Source organism: Anser cygnoides, chromosome 1, assembly GCF_040182565.1.
Source record: "Anser cygnoides isolate HZ-2024a breed goose chromosome 1, Taihu_goose_T2T_genome, whole genome shotgun sequence".
NCBI classification, from domain to species: domain Eukaryota; kingdom Metazoa; phylum Chordata; class Aves; order Anseriformes; family Anatidae; genus Anser; species Anser cygnoides.
In genome coordinates, this window is record NC_089873.1 from 55,533,092 (window position 1) to 55,557,093 (window position 24,002).

Sequence of the window (24,002 nt, forward strand, 5' to 3'; positions counted from 1 at the left end):
GGACACGCGGACGTCGGTGAGGTTTTGCTCGAGGGTGCTGGCGCAGACAGCCCCAGTGACGGGGGTGAGGTGACACGAGGCACGTTTACTGGGACGGGAGACCTGGAAATAAAGGCAGCCGGGCTGGCAGCGGGCGGGCGCGCCATGCAGGCCCTGCGGATCCCCAGGTAAGGCGGGCTGAAGGCTTGGCAGGAGCCAGGGCGGAGCTGGGGCTGGATGCCTGCCTGAGCGTCACCCCCTTCCCAAACCCAATTTTTCCCATTTTTTCTCAGCGCTGTTTTTTTTTTTTTTTTTTTTGGGGGGGGGGGGGCTTCGGGGCTCTGCCTCCGCCGCTCGGGCCCCGCCCCGGGGCGGGCCGGGGGGGGGGCACCGGGAGGCTGCGGGCGGCCGGGGGCGGCGCGGGGCGTGCGGCACCGCCCGGCGCTTATAAGGGCGGCGCCACGGGGCCCCGGCGCCGGTGCTGCTGCCGGTGCCGTCCGTCTGTCCGTCTCTCCGTCCGTCTGTCTGTCCGTCCGTCCCCGCCGGCTGCCTCCGGGCTGTCCGTCCGTCCGTCCGTCCGTCCCCTCCCGCTCCGTTTTCTCGCCGTCCTCGGGCCCCGCGCCCCCCACGCCGCTGCCACCCTGAAGTTTCTGGCCGTGCTGCTGGCGGCGGGCATGCTGGCTTTCCTGGGGGCCATCATCTGCATCATCGCCAGCGTCCACCCGGCCGGCACCGCCGCCTCTTCCTCCCCACCCTCCTCCTCCTCCTCCTCCTCCTCGGCCGACAATGACTCGGCCGCCGCCGCCCTGCTCCCCCCCGCCGACAAGGGGCTGGGGGCCCTGCACGGCCCCGCCGAGGCTCTGGCCAGCGCCGGCCCCAGGCTCCCCGGCTCGCCGCCGCCCCTCTTCAGCCGCTTCGTGTGCACGCCGCTGAGCGCCGAGTGCCCCGCGGCCGCCGGCCCCGAGGAGCTGCTGGCCCTGCGCAGCGCCGCGGCCCAGCTCCGCCGCACGGCGCTGGAGCAGAAGGAGCGGATCCGCATGGACCAGGAGACCATCCGCGAGCTCACCGGCAAGCTCAGCCGCTGCGAGGGGGGCTCGCGGGCTCCCCCGGCCCCCGCCGCCGGGCTGCGGGCCGCCCCCAGGCCCGGCACCATGGGGCACCCCCCCGCCGAGCCGCCCGCCGTGAGGGAGCTGGAGGAGGCGGTGCGGGCCCTCCAGGACCGCATCGACCGCATCGAGGTGCGGGGAGGGGGCTCTGGGGGGCTGGGGGCTGGGGGGGGGGCCGTGGAGGTGAGTCGGTGTGGGCCTGCGGGTCTGAGGGGGCAGAGTCGGCGGAGGGCGGTTGTTAGGGCGCACGGGAGCTGCTGGAAGGAAGCCGCCTGCGTTTCCCAGGGCGCTGCTTCCAGGGGCTCCATCGCCCCGGGGACGGCGCGTTGTCCCCCGAGGTGCGCCGGGGCCAGAGCCACCTGCGAGCCCTCGACCGCCTGGTCTTCGCGTTCGGGTCCCCAGCGCCCTCCCCGCTGCCTGCAGGGGGACTTCGGACCCCCTCGGGGCAGAGCAGGTGGTTTCGGGGCTGGTTTTGCCCCTCTGCCCCCTCACCGCAGCAGCAGGCCACAGGCAGGGGAAGGAGGCATCTTTGGGGCTTGCTGCCCGTCCTCCTCGGCCCCAGCATCCAGCCCCTCTCCCAGCGCCAGCAGCAACGCCCACCTCCCCTTAATTCCCCACAAAGCACCGTCCCCAGGGAAGGGTCCCGCGGGCTGTGGGGGGGCTCTGGCTCACCCACATCCACGCGTGCCCAAGGAGCACGCGATAGCTGGGGGACCCAGCCCCGTAGGATGCTGTGCAGCACCTCGAGGACACCCAAAATTCCCACTGGGGTGGACCATGGAAGGGGGAAGGAGGGAGAGGGGATCCTGGCTGAGCTCGGTCTGGGGAGCGGGGTGAAGCAAAACGCCCCGGGAAGGTGATGTCCACGGTTTTGTCAACAAGGCTTAATGCTGGATGCTTTGGGGGGCTGGCAGAAGCCCATCGATATAACCTGGGCCCTGTAAGACATACGATTTATTGATACAAAACCTATCAAGTCATCTGATTCTTGGTTTGCCCTGGGGGAAGCGGGGCAGGCTCCGTGCCCCCATGGGCGAGGGGACGGGTGGGCGCATCGGGGAGCCCTCCCTGACCATGCCTCACCAAGGAGCATCGTCCGTCACCTCTCCCTAATGTCTCCCGAACGCCTTTCTCTTTGTTTTCCCTTCGGGCACAGCGTGGCTGGCCTTCTTCCTCCCCTTTTCCTTTCCCCCCTCGCTCTCTGTACGCTGGGACGCATCGCCTTGGCACGCCGAGCCGGGGAGCCAGATGCTCCTTTTACATGCTTTTAATTACTGCTGCAAATTGAAATGGAGAGGTTTGGGAGGGAGGAGGACGTCTCCTCGGAGGGGCACAGCCTGGAGATTGATGAGCTGGCTGCTGGCAGCGGGCCGACGGGCACAGGCGGGGGCACCCAAGTGATGAGAGCCCTGAGCAAGACTCGGGGGGGATGGAAACGTGCCGTGAGCTTTTCCCCTGCAAGGAAAAGCAGCGACCTTCCCGTGGTGGTAGGGGCTGCAAAGGAGCTGTGCCGGTGTGGGATGGGTGCAGAGAAGGGGACGGAGCTGGTGTGGGTGCTGCTGCTCCCCGCACATCCCTGCTCTGGGTCCCACGGTGAGCATCATCCCTCATCCGTGCCCTCCTCGTCTCAGCAGCTAAGGTGAGCGGGGCGCGAGGGGAAGCCCCGGGGGAGCAGATTTGCTGATGCATTAGTAAATTACGGCTCTGATCTCCTTACATAAATGAAAGTGCATTTGCCGAACAATGACTACAGCCTGAGCAAGTGCGTGCGGGGCCCCGCCGCCCCCCCGCCAGCCGCTGACATTTAACGTGATTAATATTACCTGGCAGCCTTCAATCTCCTCGCCGGCTCCGGTGGCCAAAAAAGCGCCGAGCGAGCCTCCCCCGCACCCGCTGCCCACTCCCCTGCTGCCTGCGCGGCGGCAGATGGGAAGCCGGGCGCCCACCGAACAGCCGGGGAGGAGGCGCTCCCCCCTCTCCCCTCCCCGAAAGCCGCCGGTAAATAACAGCTGCACGGCCGTAATTAATAGTTTCGCAAATAATTCGGGAGGAAAAAAGCGCTGGGAGATGCGGGGGATGCTTTTTAAGGAGAGGCAGCCCAGCCTTGGGGGGGCTGTGCCCCAGCAGGACAGGAGGGCACGCGAGGAGATGCCACGGAGCAAGAGAAGTGAGGACATAGCAAGAAAAGTTACAGAGAGAGAGGAAAGAAAAAAAAAGCCAGCGATCATCCCATGTTGAGTAACGTAGGGCAGGCTATTGGGGGCTAGCGGGAGCGACAGAAGCGCCCGGTCTTTTCTTTTTTGGTGCTCAGCAGATGGAGCTGGGCGTGTGGCAGGGAGGCAGGCGTCCAGCCCCCGGCTCGAGCAGTCGCAGCCTGCAGGCACGGCGGAGGGGAGCACACGCGGGGCCGTGACTAACGTGTACCCGTGGCACTGCTCCCGGGCTAACCCCTCTCTCTGTTACGGGGACCGGAGGCAGGGTGCCCTTTGCCGGGTGCTTTTCCCTCCTGGGAGAGGTTTTTCTCTCCCGGAGAAAGCCGGCAGTAAGAGCTGGCGTGTGCCCGCTGGCTGGGGCTGGCACATGCTCTCTGCCCAACCTCCCCTTTGGTTTTTGCTTCTCCGCTTTGGTTTCCTTTGCAAAACCTGCGGAGGTCTTGCCCCGGCAGTCCCCGCTGGAGGCTTTTCCCGAGCCCGGAGCTTCGCTGGCGCTTGGCAGCATCTCCTCACTTCCAGCCTCAGCGTGTTCCCTCCTGGTCCGGCTCCACTTGCGCTCACGCCAACACCACCTTCCGCTCTTCCTCTCCCTGCTACTTTCCCCCTGCCGTTCCCATCCGCGGCGGCCGCATCCTGCACGGCCAAGCCTGGCTTTCCTCCAGCCAGGGCAGCTCGGCGCGGCGGGGAGGTGCGAGCGGGGAAGCGGGGCGGGGGTGTCACCGTGTCCCCACGGGACGGGGTCACGGCCACTGACCCTGTTCCTCCGCGGCACCGCTTACACGCGTCCCGGCGGCTGGGGCTTTGCCAGCAGATGGGCGACGCTGGCTTTACGCCCTCGGGGAGCTACCTGCCTGACCCGGCACGCGTGCACGCGCCCACGCAGGGGCTGAGCCGGGCTAAGAGGATTGCAGCCCTGGGACATGATGCTACGGCACCGGCCGTGCTGAAACAGCGAAGCGAGCGGTGGGATGGCCCGAGCTGCTGTGCGCCCTGGTCTTGCTCTGCCTCCGTAGCAGCCAAAAGTCCTTCAGGGTAACCGAGGCAGCCTCGTAATATGAGGCTGATGGGGACAAAGCTCTTGGAGAAGCCCCTGGGGCTGTGCATTTAACCTTTTGCGCTGACACCATGTTGAATTTTCTCCCTTTACATCCGAGCGCAGCAGGAGCTGCCGGCCCGCACCAATGGCTCGGCGCCCACCGCCCCGGCGCTCGCCCGCGATGCGCTGCACACCAAGATGGAGCAGCTGGAGGAGCAGCTCCTCTCCAAGATCCTGACCCTGCAGAAGGAGCGGCAGGCCGCCAACACCGACCGCAGCCAGCAGCAGCACGACATCGAGAAGGAGCTCAACTCCCTGCAGAGCCGGGTGGCGGAGCTGGAGCACGGTGAGTCCTGCCCGACGGGGAACCAGGCAGCGTGGCGTGATGCCAACCCCAAGGTGCACCTCCAGGGGAGCTCCGGGATGGGTGTCCCCACCCCAAGAGCTGCCCCTGACCCTCCTCTTCTCCTCCCTGTCCTTGGCATGCAGGAGCTCCAGGCTACAGCCCTCCCGACGCCTTCAAGGTGACCATCCCGGTGCAGAACAACTACATGTACGCCCGCATGAAGAAGAGCCTGCCGGAGCTCTATGCCTTCACCATCTGCATGTGGCTGAAGTCCAAGGCCTTGGCGGGGCTCGGCACCCCTTTCTCTTACTCCGTCCCGAGCCAAGCCAACGAGATCGTGCTGCTGGAGTGGGGCACCAACCCCCTGGAGCTGCTCATCAATGACAAGGTCAGCCCAGATGGAGCGGGACAGGAGGGAAGCGCCTTCCCTCGTCCCCTTCCCTCCATCCCTTGGTGATCCCAAGGGTCCCCCGGGCATCACCGGGTCTGGTCCCTGTTCCCTGTGCTTGCACCACCCTGGCCTGGAGAAATGCAGAGCTGGGATCGGCATGGGGGACCACGAGGAGGAAGAGATGGGAGGAAGGGTTGTGGAGGAGGAGGATGGGGAGGACAGCTCTACGGGGTGGGTTTTCAGGGGGAGAAGCAGCAGATCTGGATGTCTGTAGAATTTAGGGTGCTGCCACAGGAGGGATGGGGGCCTGGGGGACACAGGGGTCCTCCGGCAGCCCCGTCGAGTGCCGAGCTCTTGCTTTCCACACGAAGGTCGCCCAGCTGCCGCTGAGCCTGAAGGACAAGGCCTGGCACCACATCTGCGTGGCGTGGACCACCCGGGACGGCAAGTGGTCGGCGTACCAGGATGGCGAGCAGCGGGGCGCCGGCGAGAACCTGGCCTCGTGGCACGCCATCAAGCCCCAGGGCGTCATCATCCTGGGCCAGGAGCAGGTACCCGCCGGCCCGTGGGGCGCAGGCAGGGGTTTCTCAGCACGGGGCCCTGGTTGGTAGGGCCAGGGGGGCTTCCCTGCTCGCTAATGTGACCTCCATCCCCGTCCCCAGGACACGCTGGGCGGCCGCTTTGACGCCACACAGGCCTTCGTGGGGGAGCTGGCGCAGTTCGGCGTGTGGGACCACATGCTGGCTCCGGCGGAGATCCTGGCCTTGGCCAACTGCACCTCCCGCCTGCAGGGCAACGTCATCCAGTGGGACGACCAGGCCGTGGAGGTCTTCGGGGGGGCCAGCAAGGGCGCCTTCACCGCCTGTGACGAGGGGAGGAAGGCGTGAGCGGCCCCCCCCAGCGCCGAGGTGCCCGCGGACAGCAGGAAAAGCCCCTTTGTCCCCTCCCAGACCAGCGGGCCCCGCCACCACCTCCACCACCACAACGGGGCGATGCTCCATGCCCCCACGGCAGCGTCCCGGGGGGGCTGGCATGCATGGAGGTCCCGTGGCAGCCCCTTGGCACAGCTCACACCTCCCCGGCATGCTGTCCCCCCCCCCCCCCCCACCTTGCCCTATTTCTGTTTTGGCAGGACCGTGCCATACGCTGCCTGTCGTGTCTATGGGGCCTGGGGGAGCTGGGAGCAGGGCACCCCCTTCCCCTGTTTATTTTTATCGCCCTGATATTTGGTTTTGCGAGTCCGTTCTCCCATGGGGCCCCGAGCTGTTTGCTGGTAGCCATCAGCATCCTCCCCTCTTCCCCTCCAGCTCTTCTCCAGTCAAGTGTGCCAGGCACCGTAGGCCCCCCGTGGGTGTAAGGAGCCCTGTGGGGGACTATTTATTCATTTATTCATTTATTCATTTATTCATTTATTCATTTATTCATTCATTTATTCATTCATTCATTCATTCATTTATTTATTTATTTATTTTTTATTTATTTATTTATTTTTAAGCATTCCCAGTGCTGGGGCCCCAGTGCCCACACAGAAGGCAGGGGAAGAGGGGCAGAGCCTCGTCCCCGTGCCCCCCGTCCTATTCGGGGTGCAGGAGGGAATGGAGCAAAAGCAAGGAAAAGGGACACGGGGGGACAGTATTCCCTGCCACCCCCCTGGCCTTTTGGGCACTGAGCTGCTCGCAGGGGGCTGCTGGCCTCGCCTGTGCCTCGGTCCCCTGCTTTGAGCTGGCTGGGGACAGGGACACTGGTGGCACGGGGCTGGGGCGAAGGGAGCCGCTGGCCTTGGGGCCGGAGCGGGGCCAGGAGGGGGTTTTCCCCCTGGGGTGCCTGCGGGTGCGATGTTTCCACGCGTGCGGTCACCAGTGTCTCGATATGTGCGTGTGTGTGTGCGTGTGTGTGCGCTGGGGGGTGGGGGGTATTTCGGGGGGGGGGGGTTCACGGTCGCTCGTGTGATGTCCAGCTTCCAGTGCTCCCCCAAAAAGTCCCACTTTGCACCTTCGGCACCAGCTGCCCCCCCCCCGAGGCTCAGGGACAAGGGGGACAGAGGGGACAGCCCGCCGGGGAGGGGGGGACGTGGTGGGGACACAGCGCAGCCCCTGTGCCAAGTGGGAGACACTGTGATCTTCGTGCCCCCCCCACCTTGCTCGCTCGCTTGCGCGTGGCCGTGTCGTGTCAGGACGTTTCTTTTGTAACGCTGGCTGTGGACAATAAACGTGGTGTTTCTGTCGGAGCCTCCTGTGGGGTGCCGTGGGGAGGGAGGGCAGGTGGGCTGCAAACCCGAGCCCCGTGCTGTTTTCGGGTGAAAAAGAAGGAAAAAATCCCCCAGGAAAAATCCCCAGGGTACTGGATGTGCACCCGGAGGGAGATGGAAGACCCCTACCAAAACATCACTGGGAAGGTTTGGGTATCGCTGCATGGCAAGGCACCATTTGGGAATCTCTCATCCACCCCACTGCAGAGCAAGGGAAGCAGCAGGAAAAGCAGCCCCCTGCCTCTGGGTCAGCCCATGGTGCCGCGGAGCTCACGTGGCGTAGGAGCCTAATTAAGCGCTGGTAATGAGTTACTGAGCGAGCCACGCGTGAGGCTTGGCCAGGAGAGGGCTGGCAGGCACAGCACTCGGGGCTGCAGGACACTTGTCCCCTCTAGCGGGGCCACAACCTCGCCGATATTTGGGGAAAACGGAGCAGAGGCCCCAGTTTTCCCCTCGGTCCTGCCTTTGCCAGGTGCTGGTGGGGACACCGAGCTGAGCCACGTCCCCACGGCTCCTGCTGGCCACGCTGCAGATATTTAATGCCACAAAGAAGGCTGGGGCTCTCACCTGAAGCTACGTCCCCAGAGGCTTGGGGACGCCTCAGCAGTATGGGGGGCACAGGAAGGCTGGCTGTAATTTACGCAGGCATTTTAAAGGCTTACGGCAAACTCTTCTGTATAAGGCTCTTAAGGAAACGAAGTCATTATGGAGAGATTAGAAACTGGTTGAGAGACGGGGAATCAAGAGCAGGAATAAATATTTGATTTCCCTCCTGGGAGAGGCGAGCCCCAGCCCTGACGCTTTGCGGCTGCGTGTTCCACATCTGGGTGGAAAAGAAGAGCAGGAAGGTACAATTTTTGGTTATCTGAGCCCTGCAAGAACCAAAAACCTGCTACAGGGCTTAAAAGGCTGGTTGGTTGGAGGAGACAGTAGGAGGTAACAAATCGATGGTGCTGCTGGCTGGAAGGAGTAATTGCAGTGACTTACAGATATCGCTAGCTTCTAAATTAAACATAACCACTCAGGAAAAGACCTGAGCCTCTCTAAGGACAGCCTGTTGAAAAACAATGCTTTGTGCACCGAGACAGGGGAAAACAAAATCGTTCTTGGGAGGGTTAAAGAAGGAGCTGTTCAACAGCTGTGCTGAGAGCGTGCTGTGGCCATGATACGTGCCTTGGGTACTGCTCAGTGTCCGGATACCTCTTCCCAAAAGAGACAAAAAAAAATTATAAATAAACAATAGATAAATTAAAGATGTAGAAAGAGCAGAGGTGCTTTGCTAAACTGTGACGCTCACTGCCGCGGGGTTTCCAGCAGACCAAGAGCTTAGTCAGGCTCAAAACAAGCCTCCCCCCAAAGGACTTCGCTGTGCAGAGAACGAGATCACCAGGGCAAACACGGTGGCTGGAAACCCTCCCACCCGAGGGCCGAACCTATTAATTATGAGGTTTGAGAAAAAAACGCTGAAATTCCTACACCGGGAGTTGGGATACCTCAACTGGGGCTTGTGGGTTGTGTCTTTCTGTGCCATGCCAACCTCCATCCCCCTTGGACCCAGCCAAGCCGGGCTGCACGTGTCCCCAGCAGGTGACAGTACAAAAAGCCCTGCTATCTGCCCTGTCCTAGCGATGGGAGGCTGCCTTAATTGCTTCCCCGGGCTTCTGCATCCTGCCGGGAGCCTGCACCACTCGCTCCTGCGGGCAGGAAGCCCACCAGGGCTCGTGCAGTGCTCCAGCGGGTCGCTGCTGTTGCGGTGACTTTATCGCTCGGTGGCCATTTCCCAGCTGAGGAGAACGGCAAACACGACACAACCTGACACCGTTGTGCAACAGCAACACAGTGTTGTTCTAACGTGGTTTGTTACCCAGCCAGAGGTGCAAATTTGAGCCTTGCCAAAGAACTGCCTTCATTTACAGGTGGGCAGCAGGCCACCCCGTATGGAAAATACCCCCCATACACCTGCATCGGCCCAAGACAGCGTTGAGTGGCTTTGATCCTGCAAAGGCGCAGCCCACAGAAGCCCTGCTCCCAGTGGCTCAGACACAAAGCTGCCCACGTTTTCCTAAGCCATCACAGACGGGAAGGGGCCCACCTGATGCTCTCCCTCCATCCCTGCATCGCAGCCCTGCTGCATCACCCATCGCAACCACGGGGAACACGGAGCTCCTCACCTCAGACCCTCTGGAGCTTGGGTTTGGCTGGTTTTGTCAGCTTTAACCTAGGAGCTGCTGCTGAATTATTCTTACGAACAGTGTCTGCGTTTCCCTCGGGAAGCGTTCCCCGTGGACCCACATTGATCAAAACCAAAGCGTGTTTAATTGAAGCCAGAATCGCAGGCGCATGCGCTCTCACACAGCCGCCGATGGACACACACGCACACCAACGGCGGCTCTTGCCGACTCGCTGCTTCGTAGCAAAAGTGGGTGAACTACATAGGGATTAAAGCATTAAAAAAAAAAAGAAAGAAAAACACAGAAAGAATACGATGCTTGAAAGCACTGTATCCCTGGAGAGATTAGAGTAGCTGCCTGGAGATAAAGTAATGATGGAAAGATCTTCCTCGCAGAGATTCTGCTCCTAATTATCTCCTCTGAAAAAAGGAAAAAAAAAAAAAAGAGAGAGAAAAAGGATGATCTCCCAGCTTTTATCTCTCTCTTCACAATTTTAGTGCTGTGCCTGCCTTGTTGCGAGAGGCCACTGCCTGTAGAAAAGGGGAAGGAGGCAGAACCGGCACCAACCCCACAAATGGGACTGCGGCGGTAAAAGCGAAGGGAACGGGAGGCAGCATTTGCTTCCTGACAGTGGCAGCGGTGAAGGCAGACGGGAAGACAAACGATCACTGCAGCATTGTCCTCCCAGCACCGGCCACTGCAACGACAGCCCCAGGCTCTGCTCGGATCTGTGGGGACAGGGGTGAACAGGGCAGCCAGCCGCCCTGCAGCTGTAGGGGCGAGCCTGGAGATCGGGGTGAGGGGAGAGCAGAACGCCCAGCTTCTTCCTCCTCCTCTTTTTTCTGTCTCAGAGAAAATCGATCGCTTCTTTCGGCAGCCAGCGGCGAGGACATTTCAAACACACGCCAGCCAGAGGTCTTGACGAACACGAGCTGTCCTCCATGACCAGAAGGCGCCCTGATGGAAACCCACACGTCGTGCCCGGCAGCCCAGGAATAGCAGCCTTTTCCCCGGTGCTATCCAGGAGCTTGATTCTTCTTCACCCGTTAATTTCAGACTAATTTGCCTGGATTAATTTCCGACTAATAGCACCACAGACCCCCAAGGTCTGCTGGCAGGACCCGAGCCCACCTCACCTCTCCAGACCCCAGGGCCAGCTTCTCCTCCCTCCCAGCTGCAGAAAGGCAATGACACAGCTGGCTGCCTCTCCACACGCACACACACACACACACGTACCACCATTTATTGCTGCTAATTAAAACACAAGGCGCTTGTTTATTTATATAAATAATTTGCTAATTAAAAGGCGTTTATCGATACAAATATCTTTATTTGGAGTTCAGAACCGCTCCCCGCGGCGGCTTTAGGCCAACGAGACGTTGCCCCTCCAGGCTCAGAGCCCAGCCCCCGCAGCCCTGCCCAGCACACGGCGAGGCCTTAACGAGGCCGGCCCTAATGAGCCTGCCCCAATTAACCCCAGCAGGGCCCCCCCCAGCGCCCCGCGGCCACCCCTCCGCCAATAGGACGAGGCGGCCCGGCGCTCCCAGCCAATGGGCGGCGCGGAGGCGGGACTTCCGGCGGCGGTTGCTAAGACAGCCGGGGCACTTCCTTAGCAACCGCCGCGGGCCGCGCAGGTGAGGCCGCGACCGGGGCCGGGCCGCGCTCCCCTCCCGGCCCCTTCCCCGCCCCGGGGCCTGCCCGGCCCCCGCCTCTCGGGGCTGCGGGGCCCCGTCCAGCCCCGTCCCCCCCCCCAGGCTCGCCTCGTGGCGGCTGCCTCGCTGCGGGGAGCGGTTGCTGGCCGCCGTGGGGTCGGGTGTGTGGGGCTGTTTCCCTCATCCCGCACGGGAGGGCGGTGGTGAAGGGCTCCGAGTGCGGGCCGTGCGGTGCTGGGCCCAGGTAGAGGCCGGCTGGTGAGCGGGCACACAGCAGCGGGCCAGCGTTTTCCAATATCCAAGCCCCCAGCTCGGCAAACATTCGTGAATCGCATGAATAACTACCCCAAAACAGATCAGGGTATTTCTGTATGCTTATATACACTAATCCTCTTCCTAAACTTCCCTTACGCTTTGCTCGTGGTGCACCGTTTCAAGCCCTCGCAGACAATAGTGTCCTCTTGGCATTAAATGACAAGGGTTGACATGCTCATCGCTTGTTGGGAGCAGTGCCCCGGCTTGGCTCGTCCCTCAAGCTCCGTTGGTGCTTCTGGGAAGTGCTGTGCTGTTGAAGGCTCGTTTATGGAAAGCGTTATGTTTTAAACGATTGTTTGCGTTAATGTGCTGCGAGAACTAAGTGCACAGCATGTGAAAAGGTGCTGAAATACAGTAAGTAACTGTGAAGGCAGGAGCAGCATTCTCGTAAGGGTTTCATTAGCTTTCCGTTTTAATTCAAAGCTGTCTTCTTGTCTTTCATTTTTAAGCAGTGTCCTCCGGGCTGAGTTTTTCCCTGCTGCTGGTCCATTTTTGTCCTCAGAGCTGCGTTCCTCCGAGTTGCCTGCGCTGCAGCACCTTGCTGAGCTCCAGCCCGGCCCTCCGTCCCTTCCTGCGGTCCGTGGGGAAGGACCATGGCCGACACTGGGGAGGGGAAGAAGGAGGAAGCTGATTATAAAAGACTTCACAGCTTTCCGCTGATTAGGGTAAGAAGAAGGGTGGATTGTGTGCCCACCGGTGTTGCAGGTGTGAAATTCTGCCTTCGTTCTCACCAACCTTCCAGAGCAGAATTTCTCCCACTGACAAGCTGCTGGGAGTGCACGCTAACAGTTCTGGGTTGGGATCTCAGTCATCGCCGCTGCTTCCTGCCTGCCCTTGACCTCTGTTGAGGAGATCTGTTAGCACCCTTGTTCCCCTGTCAGCTGCGGGCAAAGTGATCCATCTATTGGGCTGAACGTGCTGCCTTTGGAGCCCCCTCCCGTGTTCAGGACACTAAGTACAGCTTTTTTTCTAATGGAGCTGAAGTAAAAGATCTTGCCAGCCAGCCAGATAGCAGAAAAGGAGGCAAAGGCTATGTCACTTAGACTTTGTTATGCTTACAGCAATCATTAAGGACGGCAGTAGGAGCAGTGCTAACATTCTTGCCCTTCATCTCCTAACAAGAAAACTGTCAAACATATTTAGCTCCTCCTCTAAGCTGTGCTTACTTAATGCTAGCCTTAATGTAGGTAGAGAACAATTCTGCATGGACTGAGACAAAGGAAAGAGCAGACAAGTTATAAGTAAGCCGTCTTCATATCTGCCATTCTCTGAAATGGTGGAAATGACAAGCTTCTGTTGCTGGTGGTGCTCCCCTGCTTGAAGCAAACATCACAAGGAGCAGCTGCCTCTTGCCCCTGCCCAGCAGCCTGAGCCCCAGCGACAGCATGGGCAGCATAGAGGCCACTTACTGTTGTCTTGTGTCTAGCTTTTGTTGTTCTGCTTAATTTGGCTTGCTTGCTCTTTGCAGCACACGGACATGCCGGAGGAGATGCGCGTAGAGGCCATGGAGCTGTGTGTCACGGCGTGTGAGAAGTACGCCACCAACAACGAGGTACCGGCCAAGGCCCAGTCAGGACGGCCTTCCGTTGCTGCAGCTCGGGGAATCTGCGGGATTGGGGCTGGGGCTGTAGGGCAGAGTGGAGTCAGACACTGACAGCCTGTCAGTTCAGGAACATTACTCTGTTCCTCTACCGAGCAAGGGCAGAAAGAGGCAGCTTGGCTAGATCTCAGATCTGGTTGCCTTTGTCAGCAGGACCTGTAATAGCGCTTTGCTTTCATGCAGGAAGCAGAGATGAGTCACGTAGCGATGCTGTCTCACAAACCTTACCGTCCTCCTGATCCTGCCTTGCCTATGACGTGCTTCCACTCACTCTGTTCCTAAGATGTTCTCTGTCCTCAGGGCTTGTTTCAGAACTGTGTGGGGAGGGCCCTTCCCAAAACGCAGGTTCGTTCTTCAGCGTCGAGCAAAACCTTCCCCACCAGAGCGGGCAGGAAGCTCTTACTTTGGGGGTGAGCAAATGCAGGTCTCTGAACCTTTAGGTACAGTCTGCTTAGACTTCCCTCTCAGCTTTCATCCTCTGGAATGAAATTACTGAGAGCGTGTAAATGGGGGGTGCCTTTAGCTTTGAGAACTAAAGACCATAACTTATGCATCCATCTTTCAAAAGATGAACGAAAGCACACCTTGCTCCCCGGGCAGGGTACAGACTGCTTGTTGCCGAAGGGATTTTGTGCTGGAGCAAGGCAAAGCTACAGAGCAGGAGATCCGTTCTGTCCCCTCCTGCCCGAGACACTGCGCAGCACTGCAAAATCTTCCTCTCTCCTTTTCGAGACCAAGCAGGGTGTGATCTCAGAGAAGCAAGCCTTTTGAAAGTCAGCCTAGTTTCAGTGTTTTGGTAATTAGCTTGAAGGGGGGGGGGTGGGGGGGGGGGGAAGAAAAAAAGGACTCCTGTAAAAATAGCCGCAGCTTAGTGACCTGAATCTCCTCTCGCGCTCGCTGCACCCAGTGTAACTCCGCCACCATCTAAAAAAGAACTCTTGCTTCAGACTGTGTGAACAGGAGCCGGAGTGGCTGCTAGATGCAGTTCCTTAATTTCTCCGAGCTGCTGCGTTGGAGGCTGCTGAAAGCACAGTAACCTCCTTTCCCCCTCGGCACAGCCCTGGGGTGCTTCGAGCGCCCTCAGCGCAGCTGCTCTACCTGCTGCCTGTGGCTTGAGGACCCTGTTAAAGGGAGGGGAAGCGCAGGGGGTTGTCCGCACAGAAACTCACTGCTTGCTCTGCCTCACCTCCTTAATGTTTGTCAGAGTGCTGCCAAGATGATCAAAGAGATGATGGACAAGAAGTTTGGCTCCTCCTGGCACGTGGTGATCGGGGAAGGCTTTGGCTTCGAGATCACGCACGAGGTGAAGAACCTGCTGTACATGTTCTTCGGTGGCAGCCTGGCTGTGTGTGTCTGGAAGTGCTCCTGACGTCTGGCCAGCTCCCAGACCCGCTGCGTGCAAGAGATTTCTTCCTCCTCTTCGCAGGTTTCGTACGACCTGGAGGCGGGGCTTTATTTTTAATAGTTAAAACGTCGAGAGATTTTTTTTCATACCGATGTAACAGTTCCATGGGATACGTATAGTTGGTACATATGTGTATAAACTTGCCTCTCCTTCCTCGCTCGTGGGATTTCTCATCTGCCTGTGGCTCTTTCTGTGGCACTCGAGCCCAGGAGGCGGTGGATAGGTAAATCTCACGACACGCCGCGAAGCCACGCAGCAGCGCTGGGAGGGGGGAAGCAAAAGAGGAAAGGTGCTATTGAGCCCTACATTTTCTCCTCCCACTTGTTCCGCATTGTCTCCTCTCTTCCCTGCCTTCCCCACTCCGTATGGTGTGGCTCTGACTGGTGCCTCTCTCCGAACACCGGCGTAACAACGCCTTCCTCTTCCTCCCTTGCAAGAGGACTGCACAGAAGGGGCTGTGTCAAGGGTGTGCCTTTGGGTTGTCCGTGGAGGTGCTAGCTGTGGGGAAGCGGGCTCGTTTCACCCTCCCCAGCTCGATTTGGGAGGACAGCTGAGCTGCCTGGGCGTAGGAGGCTGCTCTGCAAGCTGCCCCCTCCTTTCTCACCCCCCGCACGCTCAGACAGCGTTAAAACACAGGCGGCTGACGATGCCTGGGGAGTGGGTGAGAACTCTCCGTACAGCTTGAATGGCTCCCTGTCAGTTCTCGGGGGTGTCGCAAGTGCTGTGTACTTGCAGCATCTTGTTTGGAGGCTGGCAGGGGAAGGAGGCTCCATGTGAGATATCACTTGGTCATCAGAAACCTAACGTCTTTTTGGACTTGCATTTTTAGCCCGTTTCATCTTTTAAAGCTGTCAGTGTTGGAGGATGAACGTAATTGGATGTTACGTATGTGGCTTATTTATATAAATCTGTGGAACTGTGTTTTTTTTACAATAAAAATGTACTAAATTGTCCTTTCCTGTGTTTGCTCTGAAGTGAAAATTCCAACACGGAAGACAAAATAGCTCAGGAGACATGGAAGTAAAGCAAGCAGCGGTGTAGCTGAGGCAAAGGCCGGCAGCAGGTCTCTCACCCTGGTGACTCCTAGGTACCAGAGAAGCACTCTCACCCTCCCCATTGAATTCCTTCCAAGCCACGGTGCTGAGGAAGGGTGCCAGGTCTGCGGTGCTGCTGACCCAAGTCCTCTGAGTAGCAGCAAGAGGAGCGTACCCGTGTCCTCTGCCCAGCCAGGGTGCCCCTACTCTGACCTTTGGGGTCTGGCATTTGTGGCTGCTTTGGGCTTTTGGACGTTCCTCCAAGGCCAACAGCGGTACCGGTGGCTGCTCGTGTTTTATGAGAGGCTGTAGCCCAGCCCCTACTTGAATTCTGGAAGACCTTTCTGCATGAGTGCCTGCAGTGGGTCAAACTGGTGGAGGATTTTGCAGTTCCCTTAGTTCCTTCTCTCAAACTCATTTTTATCATCGGTGCGATGATGAAGATGTCCGTCTGCCATCTCAGCATGTGAGAAGCTCTGTGATAAGGCAGGAATTGAAGTAATATAGAGACTCCTAGAAATGACTTCAAATTTACACCATCAGTGCTGGCCGGGCCCCACATCCTCGCACGTAACTCTTTACTGACCAAGTGGAAAAGTGGAAGGGGCTTGCAAGGTAGGGAGAGCAGGTGACTGGCACCGTGATATCTGCTTGGTACAGCAGAGCACGGTGCCAGGATTGTCGAGCAGTCTGGAAGACTCCAAATCCTTTGAGCTTCCTCTTGGTGTGGTTACTCCGTCTCGCTCCAGCTGGCTGCATTTAAATGAAAATAGCACTGTTGACTGGCACTTCCTGCAGCTGGCAGGTGGAAAAGCTGGTTTTCTGTTCCAAGGCTTCCCACCTCCCCTGCCTTTTCTATCTGTAGATCCAGAGGGAAAGGTAAAGCCGGCTCTTTGGAACGCCCTTTGCTGGAGCAGGATGATACCCTCAGCCGTATGTAGTCTCTTCAGTCGTGCTTCTTTCGCGCTAATGAATAATTAACTGCTGTGTGCTTGTGCATGGACAGGCTGGTCATGGGCATCTCTGCAGGGTCGTGCTGACCTGCAGGGATTGAGGGAGCCGCTTACCTCAGCGTGCAATCGTTTGGCCTCGCCGCCTCCCGTTATCTGGGTGGCCCCCGGCTGACCACAGCTAATGTCTCCGTGACCTGCAACGAGTGAACGTTGACCAGTCCCCGGCCTCCTCGAAGCACGAGCACGCGAACAAGTGGAGGTGAGCTAGGTGTGAACTCGCAGCGAGGCAGCTCCTGCGCTGCAGCTCCCCCGAGGTAAGCGCGAGGTGGCTCGCAGGAGGCCGGCAGGTTATTTTTGTTTCCGAGGGTAAGAGCTTGCCTATGGAAAGTGACCACAAAGAAGCCAACCCCCTTTAGCCGGTCTGAATGGCTGTTGTATGCAAAAGCATAAAATTCAGCTGTGTGTGTCAAGGCCCCAAGCAAGTATTCAGTAGGATCAGTTTTCCTGCCCGTCGCAAGTTGGATCATGCTGTGCTGGCTCCTGTGCCTTATAAAAAAGAGACTTTCACCCTCCTTTTGCTGCAGAACTGACACTTTTGGGCATGCCTGTAATTCACAGGGGAGTAAAGTTCACGGATCGGGGACAGCCCCTTGTTGTCCCATGTTTTCCCTCTGCCGCTGATGCTTGGGAGCCTGCAGGGCCTATATGCTTTCGATTATAAAACTGCAATCTCTCACTGGAGGTTTTTACCTTAAAAAAAACTTCAACGGAAAGCCGGGGAGGTTGGGACCAGATATCTCGGTATTGTTCTCCTCTCCCTATCATTTCTTGTCGCCATTCAAAAGCCTGAAGGCTGAGTCAGATGGAAAATGGATGAAAAACTCAGGGTGATGCATCAGTGCCAGCCAGAACGACCCTTTCTATCCGGCCGTCCCGGAAAGCCGCAGTGTGGCTGTGCTCCGTGACTTCATCCCTCCCCGCCGAGGGGAGACGGGCAACGTCGTTGTCGGCTTGTGGGGAGTCTGCGCTCTGAGCCAGCAGAGGAGACGTCCTTGGGTGTGCGGCTCCTCCTCCACCCCGCAGGTGACTCGAGCCCGCTGTGAAGGGGTAAAGGAGCTGGAAAAAACATGGAGGGAAGAGGTGCAAATTCAATCGCTTCTCCGCGACGATGTCATGGCAACACGGTACACTGCCGGGCTGCCAGGCAGTCAGGGCAGGCTTTGAAGCTCCCCAGCTCTTCCCCGTTGCTGCAGGCTCGCGTTTGACTCTCTGAAAAAATCTTTTGGTTAATATTTAATGCCGGCATTGAAGCGCCAAGGGTGGCGAGCGCCCCACCTATTCCCCCTTCCTCTGCTTTCCAATTTGGGGCTAAATTAGGGCTGGGGAGGAGGGGGGGATTTGTGGACTCCCCTAGCATGGGGATGGGCTCCTGGTCAGAAGGACACCTCCAACCCATAGCGGGGAGAGAAGGCCGGGGGCTCTCGGGGCTGGCTCTAGGACATAGGAGGGATGTTTTTGTCCCCCTGTCATCCTACGAGCCCGGTTTGGAGCTGCTGCTGGGGCACTGGAAGGACTGGGGGGGGGGGGGTCTCCCTCTCCCTTTGCTCTCCCAGGGTTGGCTCTGGGATAAAAGAACCCGTGGCCCTGCTCCCAGAGCCGAGCCCAGCTTCTTTGCTGCGAGCGGTTAGCACATGTTTTTGCTTTCTTTTTTTCTTGTGGTAAGCAATGACCTAACGATCCTGTGTTCCAGCCACAGCCCCTCCTCGGCGCCTTCTTTCCAAAACGCGCATCCAGACCGGATCCAGAAAGCTTCCTGGTGCAAGACGCCGCGTTCCCTTCCCCGAGCGAGCCATCTGCTCCCCTCCGCCCGGCTCCTTCTGCGCGCCTCGGAGCTCGCCAGCCCCGCGGGGAGCAGCTCTCCTCCCCTGCGCGCCCCGGCTCCCCTCGGCCATGCTGTTATCGCGCGGCGGCGAGGGGAAGGAAACGCGGGGCTGGCTGAATCTGGGGCGGCTGACGGTGTCAGCCGGAGGCGGTTTCCAAGCAACTGTCGCGCCGCGGGACGCAGCGAGCCAGGGACACCGCGTTCCCAATGCCCGCGTGGGCCGGACGGGGCCGGTGCGGAGAGGGCAGCGCGAGCGAGAGGGTAGCGCAGGGCTGTGGCACAGGAGGGGGGCTCCAGCCCGGCTCCCTGCCTGCTCCAGAGGCACTCAGCGCAGCCCTGCCCTTGTACCTCTCCTGCCAAGCCCTTCCTTACACCGCCGCCCCAATTTTTCAGCGATGCTGCTACTCAAATCCTGTTTATTTTGCCCAGCTGGAGTGGTTTTTTGAAAGGCGGTTGCATGCAAACATCCTTGGATAGATGGGGAGGGGGTAAAGTTGCCCAGCCTGAGCAGTGGGAGCAAAACTGATTTATGAGCCTGGACATAAATATAGTAGGAACCTAGCAGATGGGATGGAGATGGGGCAGAGGTGTGTGAAAAAGGGGTAAAAACAAGGTTAGCTGGGCAGGTAGAAGCCCGGAGGGGTGGGATGGTGCAGGCGACCTGTTTTTTTGCCCGTGTGTGATTTATCTGTGGCCATCTCTGTCCCCGAGCCACCTGCAGCTATCGATTTGGAACTTGCCCCGTTCACGCTAACCTTGGCACCGGCAGCTCGTCCCTTATCAGCGCCGATAAACCCCGCTGCAGCCTCCTAGCCCTCAGCCTGTCCCGCCGGCGGTGTCACCCCACCGGGGTCTTCCCGTGACTTTGCGCCGGCTGCTTTTTGCTGCGATGCTCTAGACGCAGGACTCTAGATCTCTAATTTCTGCTCGGAGGCGAGACGGGGCCGTGGATGCTCTGACTCCCTGCTCACCCCGCGTGGGTGCCCAGGCGCGGCAGGATGCGGCGCCGGCTGCAGACGCTCGTCCAAAGGAAATTTAAAATTGTCCTCCTCCTGCTCCTGCTCTTGGCCCTCCTGCTGCACCTGGCGATGGATTTAGCTCTCCCCACGGCTCGCAGGCGCTGGAGCTGTGATGGGAAAGCACCAAAAGCCTCGGGCGCCATGTCGGGCAGCCCCTTGCTGGCTGGCCCCAAAAAGCTGAGCCTGCGGATCCTCCAGGACTTCAGTGGCAGCAATGGCTCCTTGGAGAAAAGCTCCCACCCGCAGGGAGTGGGGCCACGAGCGAAGGATCCAGAGATCCAGCACCAGCACGGAGACGTGAATCAGGCACGGACCAAGGGATCCAAGCTGGCCGCGCTGTTTGAGCATCCCCTTTATAACATCCCGATGCCGGAGGTGACAGACAAAGACAAGCTGTTCGTCGTCAACCCCATGGAGAAGTTCAGCCTGCAAAGCAGCGGGAGCGACGAATGGTGAGGAGCGGGCTGGGTTTTTGGGGGGATACCTGGCAGTGTTTGAGGGGACAAAAGGTGGGGACCAAACAGGTCGTTTCCTTGGTGAATCAGCATCCCACCCCGGAGAGCCCCAGTGCTCAGTGAGCTGCTCCTGTGCCTCAGCTCCTGTCTCAGCCCCGAGTTTCCAGGCTGCTACCCTGGGGAGCCGCAGGGAGCCTGCCTGCCCGTGTAGCACATGGCAAAGTCAAAGGAGAAGCCTGAATTATTCATAGTATTACGTATAGTATCTTCTGGGTCATCTCCTCATCTCCTTGCCTTCCCCAGCGCAAAGATTTTGGCCTGTCTCTGTACCCGAGGAACTCCCCACTCCAGATTTCTAACTGGTTTTATCCCCCTCTCTCACCTGTCTGATTCTGGAAATGCAAAACCCCAAATGTAGGTTAGCTTTCGTCACGAGACCACGTCTGTCCTGCGTTTCACAGGGCGCTCGCCGACCTCCTTAGGCTCCGCCGTACGGTGATCTCACTGCTGCTGGGTGCCTATTTTTGGCCCTGCGCCACTAACCCCTAATTAGGTGGGAAGATATTAAAAGAGTTACCGTCAGCAATACGTAGCAGCTTCCTTACGGAAAGCACACCTTCCAAACGTGGTGGCTGCTGAAAATGAGAGAGAATAGGGGCTGGTTTGAGCGCTGTCGTCCACAAACGGGCGTTTGCTCCATCTCTGAGGACCACCTCGTCAACCACTAATGGTGGGAGACGGGTTTGGCTCGTCTGGGCCGCAGCCTGCATTTTCCCAGAGAGACGTGGATTTGGGTTCACGTCCTGGGCTGTCTCTTTGCAGCAGGGCACTGGCACGGGGGGCAGACACCCCATTAGCTCCTGGGAGCTTAACCCCTCAGGGAAACGCAACAAGACCAGCTGGAAATTAAGGCACGGCTGGGAGGAGCGGGATGAGCCCGGGGCCTTTCCATGGGGAGTTCAAGGGAAGCCACAGAGCCACCTCCAGCCGTGCTGGCAGGTCTCGCTGGCCACCAACCCCTGGTGGGACCTGCCCGGGGGCTTTCACCACCACCCAGGGCTTGTGCTGGGTCTCCCCAGGGAAGGTGCTGGGGCTGCATGCCCCGTCCCAACTAAACGCTGTCGTTGTTGTTGGGGTGGTGGTGGCTGTCGGGCTGCAGGGTCAGCAGCAGTAAAGCCGAGACGATCCTCCCGACAGGGAAGACGGCCTACGACACCTACCCCGCCTGGCTCAAATTCCACGTCGGCATCAACCGCTACGAGCTGTACCCCCGCCGGGACCCCCTGATGCCCACCCTCCTCCACGACCTGGCCACCATGAGGATCGTCAGCTCGGGTACCCTACCCCTGCCCGCGCCCCTGTCCCTCCACCCCACGCCCACCGTCCCCCCTCACCCTCATGTGCCCCCTTCCAGTGCAGAAGTCCGGTGGGACCCAGCTGAAGCTCATCATGACCTTCCCGAATTACGGGCAGGCCCTCTTCAAGCCCATGAAGTGAGTAGAGCCTTGCTTCGGGCCCCAAAACCGGGTGGCCCCCTTCTCCTCGCCTTCCCCGGCGCTGCCGGCAGCAGGCTGGGTGCAGCTCGTGATGGGGTAGTGACCTCCAGTGGTGGGAAGGAGAAGAAGAAGGTCCATGAGGACCGTTTTCCAGCCTGTGTCCCGGTGGGATTTGGGGCCACAACACCCAGCGGGGCACACCTGGAAGAAGAAGCTGTTCCTGGCTGCGTCTGCAGTGGCACTGGGGACACAGTGCGATGGGGCCAAGCAGGAGGTGACCCCATCCTTGGCCATCATCCCCATCCTACCCGCTCCTCGCAGGCAGAGCCGGGATCAGGAGACCCCCGTTGACTTCTTCTACTTCTCGGACTTTGAGCGGCACAACGCGGAGATCGCAGCCTTTCACCTGGACAGGTGGGTCTTCGTGCTGCTCCTTGCCCAAAAAGGGGTGGCTGCCTGGGGCTTGGGGTGGGAAACCTGGCCTAAAGGTTCCTTTGGGGGTCTGCAGCCTCCAAGCACACTTGGCATCCAACTGTGGATGCAGCTGAGGAATGGCTCCCTGAGCCACCTCTTCACCCTGTATTGTGTGTGGTGAAGGATGCCTGCACCTCACGGTGCTTTTAGTAACTTGGCGTGAGAAAATAGGCTCAGTCGACTAGAAATTGTGCCGAGTTCTGCATTTTAGGATCCTGGATTTCCGGCGAATCCCTCCGGTTTCTGGCCGCTTGGTGAACATAACGAAGGAGATCCGGGACATCACAACCGACAAGAAACTGGCCAAGACTTTCTTCATCTCCCCGGGTGAGCTCTCACCTCTGCCCGTCCTCTCTCCCGTGGCTGCCCGCTCCTGCTCTGTCAACCACCCATTTGGGGACTGCCCCAGCTGCCACCACGTCCCCTGCCATGGGGCTGTCCTCAAGGAGCAGGGCCACCTCACCACTGCTTTGTGCACGTCTGGTCCGTGTCCGGTCCGCTCTCCATCACCCTTTGCTTTGTCCCCCACGCCAGCGGGCAACGTCTGCTTCTACGGGGAGTGCTCCTACTACTGCTCCACCGAGCACGCGCTGTGCGGCAAGCCCGACCAGCTGGAGGGCTCCATGGCCGCCCTGCTGCCCGACAAAGCCCTGGCCAAGCGCCGCTCCTGGCGCAGCCCCTGGCGCCGCTCCTACCACAAGAGCAAGAAGGCTGAGTGAGCCGGGATGGGGACATGGGGGGCGAGGGGACACGCGTGGGTGGAGGATGCATGGGGGATCGGTGGGGCGTGGGGGGCTGTGGGACGGGAGGGGGCTGCCCGGGTTGCCCTGCGGTCGCTGTCACGGTCCCATCACCCGTCCTCTGCCCGCAGGTGGGAGCTGAACCCCAACTACTGCGCCCAGGTGCGCCAGACGCCGCCCTACGACAGGGGCCATCGCCTGCTCGACCTCATCGACATGACAGTGCTCGACTTCCTCATGGGTGAGCCGTGTGCCACGCGGATTTCTCCCCGCACCCTTTCTCCACTCCTTGAAGCAGCTGAGCTGTGAGCTGTAGGGTGGTCACTGCCACACCAGGGAAACAGCGGACGTGTGGTGGCCTCATTTGTCTTCTCCTTGGTGGGTGGCGGTTGCTGGACTGCGTCAATCAGACGCGTGGAGAGACAGGTCACAAACCTCCCCGCGGAGGCACGAGGGAAAAACCCACCGTCACGGCCTGCTTGTTTCCAGCTGTGTGGGCATTGCCCCATGCAAGCTGCATCCTCTCAGTTTTCCCCTCAATTTTCCAGTAGCTGATGGGAAGGCAATGGTCAGACTGGGGAGTGGGCTTAGCACAACGAGGGTGCTCTGCCTCCCTGTTCCCTTATCCCAGATTTGGGACCAGAGAACCAGAGGCACGTTGTGTATGTGGGTGAGGCTGCTCGGCCCATCCCGGCACCCAGCCTTTCCCTGCTCCCATCCCCGAGGACACCGCCTGAATCCCCGCTGCTGTCACCCTCTCCTTACCCCTCCCTGCTCCAGGCAACATGGACCGGCACCACTACGAGACCTTTGAGAAATTCGGGAACGACACCTTCCTGCTTCACCTGGACAACGGCCGCGGGTAAAGACGGAGACGGGGCCCAGCCACCCCAAAGGGGACACAGCTGGGGTGGAAAGATGCTGGGGGTCTCCGTGGCCGTGGCCCAAAACATCAGCCACTGTTGGGGTGACGCTGTGCGTGCCCCGATGCCATCCCATGGGTTTCTCCCCCAGCTTCGGCACGCACTCGCACGACGAGATGTCCATCCTGGCCCCGCTCCAGCAGTGCTGCAGGTAAGGCGCCCACACCGCATTGCCTTCGGGGGAAACCCCCCCCTTCCCGACACCGAGCCCTCTTTCCTCCGCTTCGGCAGCATCAAGAAGTCGACCTACCTGCGGCTGCAGCTGCTGGCCACCGAGCCCTACCGCCTGAGCGAGCTGCTGCGGGAGGCGCTGGCCGACGACCCCCTGGCACCTATCCTGGCCGAGCCCCACCTGCGGGCGCTGGACCGGCGCCTGGGCAAGGTGCTGGCGGCCGTGGGACGCTGCCTGGCCCGGGCGGCCCGGCCCGGGGAGGTGGTGGTGGACGACGTGGGGCCGTGGGTGTGATATGGGGTCGGACGGACGGGGTTTGTCACGCTGCAGGCACAGGGCGTGTGGCGTTGGGTTTTGGCAGCCCCGTACCCCCCGGTGTGGATGGGGCATTT

At 59.8% G+C, this 24,002-nt stretch overlaps 3 protein-coding genes and 1 long non-coding RNA gene across 6 annotated transcripts; 3 read left to right on the forward strand and 1 right to left on the reverse strand.

The window, feature by feature from the left end:
* Positions 1 to 428: 428 nt before the first annotated feature.
* NPTXR (neuronal pentraxin receptor) lies at positions 429 to 7,298 on the forward strand. The gene is made up of 5 exons (XM_066996223.1): positions 429 to 1,217; positions 4,458 to 4,680; positions 4,824 to 5,068; positions 5,443 to 5,622; positions 5,734 to 7,298. Exons 1-5 carry the CDS (start codon positions 654 to 656, stop codon positions 5,956 to 5,958), a joined length of 1,437 nt encoding a protein of 478 aa, XP_066852324.1. The 5' UTR covers positions 429 to 653; the 3' UTR covers positions 5,959 to 7,298.
* Positions 7,299 to 11,053: 3,755 nt separating this feature from the next.
* On the forward strand, positions 11,054 to 15,415 carry DNAL4 (dynein axonemal light chain 4). 3 transcript variants are annotated; one of them, XM_048069855.2, is made up of 4 exons: positions 11,054 to 11,124; positions 11,910 to 12,122; positions 12,926 to 13,009; positions 14,262 to 15,415. In XM_048069855.2, exons 2-4 carry the CDS (start codon positions 12,051 to 12,053, stop codon positions 14,424 to 14,426), a joined length of 321 nt encoding a protein of 106 aa, XP_047925812.1. In that variant the 5' UTR covers positions 11,054 to 11,124; positions 11,910 to 12,050; the 3' UTR covers positions 14,427 to 15,415. The 3 variants fall into 3 exon arrangements, with proteins under 3 accessions (XP_047925812.1, XP_047925811.1, XP_047925813.1); XM_048069854.2 differs by having other exon boundaries at positions 11,057 to 11,124; positions 11,907 to 12,122; XM_048069856.2 differs by lacking the exon at positions 11,054 to 11,124 and adding an exon at positions 11,546 to 11,811 and having other exon boundaries at positions 11,907 to 12,122.
* LOC136790743 (uncharacterized) lies at positions 11,846 to 20,974 on the reverse strand. The gene is made up of 2 exons (XR_010831244.1): positions 20,188 to 20,974; positions 11,846 to 19,776 (listed from the first exon to the last, which is right to left on the reverse strand). It is a non-coding gene; the product is annotated as an uncharacterized lncRNA (long non-coding RNA).
* Positions 19,330 to 23,910, forward strand: LOC125183472 (extracellular serine/threonine protein kinase FAM20C-like). Its single transcript, XM_048069853.2, has 10 exons — positions 19,330 to 19,802; positions 20,965 to 21,140; positions 21,220 to 21,298; positions 21,623 to 21,715; positions 21,987 to 22,102; positions 22,310 to 22,490; positions 22,647 to 22,756; positions 23,296 to 23,377; positions 23,530 to 23,589; positions 23,670 to 23,910. Exons 1-10 carry the CDS (start codon positions 19,330 to 19,332, stop codon positions 23,902 to 23,904), a joined length of 1,605 nt encoding a protein of 534 aa, XP_047925810.2. The 3' UTR covers positions 23,905 to 23,910.
* The last annotated feature ends 92 nt before the right edge of the window (positions 23,911 to 24,002 follow it).

What these genes read in the sequence shown, in the direction of transcription:
- DNAL4 (XM_048069855.2), top strand. Translation starts at nt 12,051, where the DNA reads ATGGCCGACACTGGGGAGGGGAAGAAGGAGGAAGCTGATTATAAAAGA. An exon ending in ACAGCTTTCCGCTGATTAGG is followed by an intron (nt 12,123 to 12,925) that starts GTAAGAAGAAGG and finishes TGCTCTTTGCAG; the next exon opens with CACACGGACATGCCGGAGGA. An exon ending in AGTACGCCACCAACAACGAG is followed by an intron (nt 13,010 to 14,261) that starts GTACCGGCCAAG and finishes AATGTTTGTCAG; the next exon opens with AGTGCTGCCAAGATGATCAA.
- LOC125183472 (XM_048069853.2), top strand. Translation starts at nt 19,330, where the DNA reads ATGCGGCGCCGGCTGCAGACGCTCGTCCAAAGGAAATTTAAAATTGTC. An exon ending in GCCCTCTTCAAGCCCATGAA is followed by an intron (nt 21,299 to 21,622) that starts GTGAGTAGAGCC and finishes CGCTCCTCGCAG; the next exon opens with GCAGAGCCGGGATCAGGAGA. An exon ending in GACTTTCTTCATCTCCCCGG is followed by an intron (nt 22,103 to 22,309) that starts GTGAGCTCTCAC and finishes CCCCCACGCCAG; the next exon opens with CGGGCAACGTCTGCTTCTAC.
- NPTXR (XM_066996223.1), top strand. Translation starts at nt 654, where the DNA reads ATGCTGGCTTTCCTGGGGGCCATCATCTGCATCATCGCCAGCGTCCAC. An exon ending in ACCGCATCGACCGCATCGAG is followed by an intron (nt 1,218 to 4,457) that starts GTGCGGGGAGGG and finishes ATCCGAGCGCAG; the next exon opens with CAGGAGCTGCCGGCCCGCAC. An exon ending in TCATCCTGGGCCAGGAGCAG is followed by an intron (nt 5,623 to 5,733) that starts GTACCCGCCGGC and finishes CCCCGTCCCCAG; the next exon opens with GACACGCTGGGCGGCCGCTT.